The 9,880-nt window shown below is 39.4% G+C and overlaps 1 protein-coding gene across 1 annotated transcript; it reads left to right on the plus strand.

The window, feature by feature from the left end:
* Positions 1–4,228: 4,228 nt before the first annotated feature.
* LOC309500516 (zinc finger protein 862-like) lies at positions 4,229–7,403 on the plus strand (the record flags this gene model as incomplete). The annotated part of the gene is made up of 5 exons (XM_082172125.1): positions 4,229–5,014; positions 5,436–6,132; positions 6,321–6,550; positions 6,670–6,893; positions 7,015–7,403. Exons 1-5 carry the CDS (start codon positions 4,788–4,790, stop codon positions 7,401–7,403), a joined length of 1,767 nt encoding a protein of 588 aa, XP_082028251.1. The 5' UTR covers positions 4,229–4,787.
* Between the last annotated feature and the right edge of the window lie 2,477 nt (positions 7,404–9,880).

Here is a 9,880-nt window from a genome sequence, read left to right on the forward strand (position 1 = left end):
CCATTTATGAAGTCAGCTTGTGTGATGTTCTCTCAAATGTATCAGTTATTAAAATTTCAACATTCAAGATGACTTTGGGAAATGAGCAAACAGAGTCCATTAAGTGAAAAGACCATTAAGATATTCCCCGCCTCAAAAACCAACACTCAAACTAATCAATTAATCTGAACTTGGGTTTTATTAGTAAACAAAGCATATAGTATGTGAATAGTACAGATTACTCGATTTTTACAATTAAGTTAAGACATTAAGTAAAGTTAACTAAAAAGTGTTAGTTAGAATCACTGTTGGATTTTACAGTGTTGCCACTGAAGCAGAACCTCAAAAGTACAAGTTTCTATCCACAATATAAAGGTTCATAGTAATACCTTAAGGGTTCATATTACTCTGACTGTTTTTTCCCAGGAGAATCCTATTTTAACATCCAAAATCCTTAATGCAGTCCAATATCTCCCTATTTAAACAATTACTTCTGTTAACTTCACCATCGATCAACAAGTTTGATCAATGCTAAATATAAAACATGTCTGATATCTAAAATCACAATTAAGTAGCGTTCATCAACAATTAACCATATCCAATATAACCTTCCTTAATTACATCCACCAACAAACTACATAAAATAATTACATTTATATAGGACACAATGTTACACTAAAAACAACAATCAAAAGTTCAACAATAAAAAAATAAATAAAAATAAATAGAAGTTGAACATAAATCTTTACATTTTAAAATCTTGAGGTATTTATATAACATTTGTTAGACTGTCAGAAATCAGGAATTAATCAGAATGTATTCACATCTAATTCCTCATTCATCCCATTGGGAGCCAGAGATTTAAGTTTCTAAATCCAAAATGCATCTCGTTTCAACAATTCTTTATTAATATTATCAGCTCTCCGTGATCGTAAGTCTTCCTCTATCCCGATACATCCAGTTGTTTAATATTAGTCCCAGCTGGTTAAAGTGTAGCTACTGGTGAAGTTACAGGTATGTCTGCCATCTAATGTTTGATTTATGTTCATTAATCTGTAACTTGAATTGTCCTGATGACTTTCCAATCTATATCTTTTGGCAAGGACACTGTAGCAGTGATCAGTTGCTCATTTAAAGAGACATGCACTGAAACGGGTCGCTGTGAACACAGCTGTTTGTAAAAGTGTGTTGTTTTACAATACCATTGAGGAATTTAAGTATGTTACAAACTTTACCTGAAGACCCAAAAGAATCACACCAACGTGTGGAAGATGTGCATCTGATGACCCCTTTAAGCAGACTTTTCCTTTCTAACAACATCCGGATTGATCAACATATCTCTTAAATATAAATATTGGCGATATTAAAATTTATCATTTAATGATCCATCAGATGATAATATATCCAATGTTTCTGAATAATAGATTTAATTAATTACAGTTCTTATTATATGTTCATTTACAATTTACAGATACATTTTTTGTTTAGGGATGGATTTTTTGTTGTTGTACTCAATAGATCATTTCTGTCTTATTTATTAACATTTTCTAACCAAACTTCTGGATATCCTCTGTTATATATATTTAAAAAAAAATTGGACTGTTCAGATTCATATGTAGTGCTACAAATACGTTTTAGTCTGTAAAGTTGACTAATCTGTAAACTGCATTTGAGAGAGGTTGGATGACGATCTATTCCTAATATCGTGTTTTAATCTTAAGGTTTTCGATACTTGGAAGTTTGCAATAAACCATCTTAGTCATCTTAACATCCAAAAAATTATTTTACATATCAAACATGTTTAATATTTAGCGTTGATCAAACTTGTTGATCGACGGTGACAGAGAATGAATTGTTTAAATAGTAGTTGGAGATGTTGGATCGCCTCACACACTGAAGAAAGCCTGAGAGTGTGTTTCCTCCATGTGTAAAATAAAATAAATAAATAAATATCACAGTTGAATTTTTAAAACCTCACATTTCAGCCTTTAAAACATTTTTAAGAAACAGGATGAGTCAAAATGATAAATTATTATTTATTTTATCTTTTATTTTGAAAGACTAACTTTTTTCTTCAGAATTGCAAGTTTATATCTCATAATTCTTTATGACACACAATTGCGACTTTATATCATGCAATTCTGACTTTATATCTCCACAATTGCGTGTTATAAAGTAAGAATTGCGAGATATAAACATGCAATTCTTGAACTCTGTCATGGAAACTATCTATAAACCTTGATTAAACCATTTAATAATCAAGTTAAAAGGATTGTATCCCTGTATGATATTACGCTGTACCCACATTGAACCAGCGGATTGTAAAATGGATGGATGGATGACACAGTTTACTCTCATAGTGCATTATGGGTATTCTCTAGCTGTTTAGGCGTACATCAGTTGTACAATCGTTATTGCGGTGCATCGTGGGATTGAATGAGTGAACGCTCGATATCGTCCACTTTGGTTTCGGACACCACGGCAAATGGCTATTCCCTCAAATAGTGCCATATCTAAGGATATAGGGGGTGATTTTGAATGTTTTCTAAAGTTTCCTAAAGGCAGTCAGTTCTCTTTAGACACATTCATACATTCATTCAATAATTTCCTTCAGCACTCGCTTGTAAAGGTTGTAAACCTCTCACTTCTTTCAGCCATATTTTCACACAAAGCTAAACGCATGTTACAAAAGTAACTGTGGTTCTATGACTAAGTGGAAGAGGCAGTGCTGAAAGATCCCTCACGCTGGCGCTTGACCGACAACTGAATAACAAAGTTGTCACCTTGTGACTCATGACATGTCTTGAGATATAAAAACACCCTAACATGTCATCTCAATCTCTGGATCATTCTCACAATACCGTGTCCAGAGACTCTGGCAGTCTTCCACTTAGTCATAGAATCACGGTTACTTTTGTTACAAGCATCCTATTTCTTTTCATGGCAGACCGCCAGAGGCAGTGCTGAAAGCACTAGGGGAAGATAAATACCTAAGCAGTCGTGAGGAATCCCCTTGCGAAGCATCCGGGCAGGCAGAGAGCACTGCAGCATACACCGCTGGAGAGAGAGTCACATTCAATCTGTAGAAACAAGAAAACATGCAGCCTAAACCCCAAGTTGGTGCAGCACAAATCTCACAGGGCGACACTCCTCTGAATGCTGCCAAATGTTGCCAAAGCTCGTTTGGAATGACAGTGAACAGATAAAGCCACAGATTGCCCAGCAGACACGTATGCATGATAAATTACCTGCTTCACCCACTGCGCCAGTATCAGTCGAGAAAGCACAGAACCTATGCGTGCATCACTAAAGCAAACAATCAATTGGGCCGTCTTACGCAAAGCTGCTGTCTTATCAATGTCAGCCCTCAAAGACCTAACTGGACATAGATTATGTCCCAATGTGGTGAAAGTGATTTCACCAAGTACCACATGTTCCTGGATCAACATCTTTGTTGATCCTGGAACAACTTTCCAATCAACCAATCATATCTGAGGGACAAGTTTACAGTTTATGTCAAGTTTAGGCTTAGAACCAGGGTGAGATGCCTTCAACATCAGTGTTATTCACCTATCATTTCCCTCTGATTTTAGGGAAAAGATATGGGTAGGGTTATGTTTAGGGGTAGGGATAGGGTAAGTACTAAATGTTGGGACAGGAATGTTATTCCAGGATCAACAAAATATGTTGATCCAGGAACATGTCTTACTTGGCAAAATCACGATGACAATGCAATGCAAAAAACAAACATTTACAGTGCCCTTTGATATAGCCAACAAATGGCGCCAGTGAAACTATTCATCGCCTGTGATCCGCCGCAGCACACAGATTTATGTTACAAGGTAAACAATCCTTTTTCATTATTGAGGCGAGGAAAAGTATCCTAGACGTCGTTCTGGCGTTATGCACAACCATGCTATAGTTAGCCAAGCAACTATAAAACTTGGAATTTACACAAATAGGCTGAATTACCTGTCGAGAAGAAAGCAGGCAACTTCGGCGTCCATTTTAAAATCTTTGCTCCTCATGAGCTCTTTCCATCTTGGAAAAGCCACTCCAATATTGACTTTGGTCTTGTTGATTTGCCTGTCTCGTTGTCGTTTTAAATCTCTCTTTCGCTTCCTTGGCGACTCTGTTACATGTCCTCGAGAGTAGGCGTGATCCTCCATCTTCAACAGGCTTTCAAATCTGCCCTCTTTGGCTTATGTATTTTCAAGATGGAGTCGCAACATCTCGCTCGTATGCAGGGTCCGAAATTAACACCCGCCAAGCGCCAAATGCGGGTAGATTTTCCGTTTGGCGAGTAAATCTCAAAAGGCTATCCGCCACACTGGCGGGTGAATTTTCATACCAAAATAGTAATGCAATATGTGTTTGCCAGTCACTAATCTGGGGACGAGATTAGCTAACCACAGAACGTCTCTAGCGCGCCAAGTTTCGCGACACTGTCTCGGGGGCCGGAAGGTAAACAGAGTCACGCCCGCAAGACTTGAAGCACTAGAGACGGTCTGTTGCTAGCTAGTACTGCAGCTAACTTGCGGTCTGCAGCTAGCTGCCGCTTATTAGCAGATATGTGGCGACATTTACCGGGAGTGAGCCAACCTTTGAAACGAAAACTCACAGACGAAAAGGGGGATGAGTTAAATAAAAAAAGAAAGTTTTGTGAGAAATGGAGGTATGGAGATAACGGAGTTTCAAGAGGCTGGCTACAATATGATTCTGACGCTGTCGTGATGAGTTGTTCTGTGTGTCGCCAGTATGCTAAAGATAAAAACAGAAACAACTAATTTGTCATTGGAAATAAAACGATGAAACTTGAGAACATTCGTGACCATGAACACAGCAAGTGTCACATTGCCTGCGTGTCTGTATCCCTGGCTCAGTCGGACTCGGAGCCTCTACTCTTGAAAACTTCTGTGACAGCGCTAATGGCAATGTCAACGCAGACCAGCAAGAAGATGAAGCTACTGTTTAGGACTGTACATGCCATTGGCAAGAAGGCCAGGCCACTTTCTGACTTCGAGTGGATGTGCGAGTAAGTGAAAATGTTTTTCCTCCTGGCTTGTAGCTAGACTAGTGTTTTTGTAGGTAGTTTTTAAAGACTATTTAGCAGACGTGGGCTAGTATTGGCTATTTCTCCGATTTTTGCGTTTTGGTTTGGTCAAGCTTTGATTTACCTCAAAATAATTGTATACAGTAAAAATAATTAAATACAGTAAAATAATAGGCATGCTGATGCTGACATTGAGAGCTCCATGCTTTCCTATGGCTCTGTTACATTAGGTTAATGTTTGTCTCCAGATACTGTTTGAATTCTAAAGCAATGTGACAATTTACTTATCAGACTTATAGTGTTGACCCTGAAATAAACTAAGGTTAGGAGGCTGTTTTCACTATCAACTAGTTGGATAACATGATTGTAATTATTATTAATTTGGATGCTTACATTTTTGCAGTTTGGATGAACAAAAAGGATTTGCTGTGGGGTCAACATACAGAAATGAGAAGCAGGCCAAAGAGTTCATGCATTATATTGCAGAGGTGGAGAGAAACAACATCAGAGAAAATCTAAAAAACACAATATTTCTCTCCATCATGTCTGATGGCTCCACAGATAGTTCTGTGAAAGAGGAGGAGTTAGTGTATGTCAGATTCTGTCACAAGGGCAAGATCGAGTCTAAGTTTGTTGGAATTAATGCAGTGGAGAAGGCAGATGCTGTACATATAAGTAAAGCCATCAGCGCCATCATGGAGGGAGTTTGTGATGAGTGGGAGAGCAAGTTGGTCGCTCTGGGAACTGATGGAGCAGCTGTTATGACTGGAGCCAAGAGTGGTGTGGTCAGCCGGCTGAAGGGGGACAGGGCCTATATCATCGGCATCCACTGCATGGCACACCGCCTTGAACTGGTCTTTTCTGATGCCATCCGTTCCAACGTGATGTTTCAGAAAATAGAAGACCTCCTCAGTGGGCTCTACACATTCTACCACACCAGTCCACTGAACAGGGCAAACCTCATAAACAGCTTCCATGCTCTTGGGCACACACCACTGGTGCCCACCAGAATTGGCGGGACCCGATGGGTAGGACACCTATTGCGTGCACTGGATCACTTCCTGCGAGGTTACCAGGGGCTTGTCCAGCACCTGGAACAGGTATTGGTCTAGATTGCTACTGTATATTATGTACTCCAAAAGTCATCATCAGTATGTAATGTCAAGTAAATAACAAGAAGTAATATAACAATTGGCCAATGCTTTATACACTAATAAAACATGTCATTATTATTTTTTAACAGCAAGTAATTGTCTATTTGTATGTCTTTGTTCTTTATGCATTTTAGATTCAGTCTGCTGATGCCCAAAATGTCAGAGTTGTCCAGCAAGCCAAGGCCAGGAAATACTATAGTACTGTGAGGGAGGCTGTTGTTGTCCGCTTCTGTGGCTTCCTGCATGACACACTAACCCACCTGAGCAACCTGTCTGCCTGTCTGCAGAGGTCCACAATCACCATAGCAGAAGCCCACAGCTCCTTGTGCTCAACACAGGCAGTACTTAAGAAGTACAAAACCAAGTATGTTAATTTAAGCTGCAATAAGAAATACTTAAAGAGAATTAAGAGAAATGATTACATCAATAAGAGAGGGAGAATGTGAAAGAGTTTGTGAGAATGTGAGAATTGTTTATCATCAGAAAAGGGCCCATGATGAAGGCCACAATGGCCAACAGCTATGAGGGAGTTTCGCTGACCAGAGGTGACAGCAAGACCCTCAGCCTCATCGTCTCACAGGACAAAATGCTTGACAGTCTAGTGGAGAGTATGACTGACAGGTTCCAGGATGCCAGTGTAGGGGTTCTGTGTGCAACCAAGCTGGTCAGCTTCTCCAACTGGCCAGAGTCAGGAGATGCAGCAGCAGGTTAATTTATGTTTTGTATTACAGGGCAGTCAGGTTAGGTTCAGGGTCATGATCATATTTTTATAGTTTGAGAAGTAAAACTGCATGATGCTTGTTGTAATGTTGTATAACATTATTCTAGATTTTGGTGACACTGAACTGGAAACCTTGGTGGACCACTTCAAGCCTGTCCTGGAGGCCTCTGGCATCCATGTTGAAAGAATCCCTGACCAGTGGACAGTCCTGAAGGTGCTGATATACCAAGAGCCCCAGTCCCTGGAGAAGATATCCTGGTTCCATGTCAACAGGAGCCATCAGCATTCCTGCCCTGATTTGCTGGCTTTGGTTGACCTAGTCCTGTCCTTCCCTGCCTCCACAGCTGAATGTGAAAGAGGTTTTAGTACCATGAAACAGGTGAAAACCGATTGGCGCTCCAACCTAAAGTCTGATACACTGTCAGATCTCCTTATGGTCCAGCTGTCCTCTCCAGAGATCAGGGAGTATGATCCAAGCAAAGCTGTGATGCTGTGATGCAGAATTCATGGACCATGCAAAAGGGGTAGAGAGTGAGCAGTGGGATGAGTTTTAAGTTAATTAGATTATGAGCAGTGGAATGAGTTTTAAAGGGATACTCCACTTTAAAATTAAAATTCTGTCATCATATACCCACCCTCATGTTGTTTCAAACCTGTATGAATTTCTTTCTTCTGCTGAACAGAAAGGAAGATATTTAGAAGAATGTCAGTAACCAGACAGTTTCTGGTCTCATTGACTTCCATAGTATATATTTTTTCCTACTATGGTCAATGAGACCAGAAACTGTCTGGTTACTGACATTCTTCTAAATATCTTCATACAGGTTTGAAACAACATGAGGGTGAGTTTAACCCTTTAAGTTAATTAGATTAAGCATCTGATAGTTTTACAAACCTTCAAATGTACTGTTATGAGCACTAGTTTCATGCTCACATTTTCTATGTCTTACTATTTGTTGCTCTGTTTTTACTTCTATGTTCTCTTATTCATTGTATCTGACATGTTTCATTTGTGTTCATTTGACATGTGCCTACTGTTTGGCATTTTTGTACTCTGTACAGCACTTTTGGTCAACTACAGTTTCTATAAGTGCTTTACAAATAAAGTTGATTACATTTTGATCAATATATAGATTTTTTTTATTATACATTTCAAAATTTTGCTCTGGACAATTTTTTTTATGTTTGTATTCAACATAATACCTTATTATCTCAATTAAATGTACTGAAATTAATGTATGTGACAAAAAAAGGCTGTTTATTATTTTGGCCGGTAAAAAATATGTTTGGCTGGTGGATTTTTTCATCTACCAGTCCCCGTGGCAGGTGAGCCAAAAAGTTAATTTCGGACCCTGCTCGTATGTATTCTGAATGGCAGATTCTATGCTTACGAGAATACTTGATTAGTTGGTGGAAGTAATTACACATGAATAAGCACATCTAATTTTGAAAGAACAAAGTGTTTTTTGCTAAGAATCAACTTAAAAAATTACACAGTGTAGCTTTAAGGCAGTCCTTGTAACATTTGAGTTGCCCTGTTTGAGAGTGCATGCTGCTCTGAAGCTGGCCATAGAAAACCTGCTTCAGCACACGCTTCGCCGTTACAATGGCCAAGAGAAATGCGGTCTTAAATGACAGCCATTTAATATCTGACTCTAATATTGGCTTAAATGGGGGTTGACAGAAGGAATTGAGAACCCTACTCAAATCCTACGTCGGACTTCACACAGCACGTGTAGGACACAGACGATTAGCTCTTTCAGGAAGGCAACAATTAACTGGTCAGATCCAGGTGAAGTATTACTAAACTAATGTCTAATGTCGCCACATACACCTTTAATGTACACCACACACCTTTTAGAGCAAAAAATGTCCATTCTAACTGACTCATTCGGTATGGTCTGCTGGGCAGAAGATAAGGTTGCTCTATTGTGAGTGAAAGAAGAGTCTGAAACCATGGCCTTGCTGACCAATGTGGAGCTACTAACAGCAGAAGGTGGCTGCAGTCCTCCAAACCAGTGGGAATGCATACAGAATAATGTCTGGCCTGTGATGTTTATTGGATGTAAGTTTGAATAATTCACGGAGACACTGGTTTCATGCGACTTGCTCTTTACTGAACTTTCTTAATCCCCCCTTTTACAGGTTACAATCCAACACATTTTTAGACTGGGAGCGCCATGTAGTTTAAACAACACATCTACTATTATTATTATTTTCTCAATTACACACTATAACTTAAATCAGTGTTGTTCCCATAACCCATTAACTATAAACATCTCTTTACTCCTTAACTCCTCTTTAATGCTTTCATGGAGAAAAGAGTTGTGGTGGTCTAATCAGTCTACCCCATCTTGACCTTTTGACCTGCTCTTCCTTGTCCACAGTTGGTGTTACAGGTCTTTTCACTGGTGACCGTGCAGGTGATTGCACTGAGGTACTACTCTCTGCAAGCTCTCTGTTAGCTGAGAACATTCCTCCAACTCTATAGAGCTTGGTTGTGGAAAAGTAATTTCTCTGGTTTTCAGCAAGTGTCGTCGATTTCTTCTGAAGGTGTTTCCATCAGGCCTTTGAATCACATATGATCTCGGTTTTCATGACTCCTCAACACAATTCCTGGTTGCCAGTTGTTTTTTACTTTTACTCTCACTTTCTCTCCGTCTGCTACAGGTGGTAACTGTTTTGCTCCAAAGTCAAAGTAACCTTTCTGTTTCAGCTGTCTGTCCTTGATGTCTTTATGTAAATTTCTGTACAATTGTGGTCTCAACAGCTGTGATTGTCACGTTTCTGTTCTGTCTGAGTGTTTGTGTCTCTGATCACATGTCTGTCTTTGTTCTGTTTTCCCGCCACTCCTTGGTTTCCACAGCAACTGTCATTTAGTTCATCTGTCACACCTGGTTCCTCGTTAGTCTTGTCAGCTGTGTCTTGTTTCCCTGATCTGTTCTCCCTTGTATTTAAACCCTGAGTTTTGCC

This window comes from Leuciscus leuciscus (genome assembly GCF_965113295.1).
Source record: "Leuciscus leuciscus genome assembly, chromosome: 6".
Lineage (NCBI taxonomy): Eukaryota > Metazoa > Chordata > Actinopteri > Cypriniformes > Leuciscidae > Leuciscus > Leuciscus leuciscus.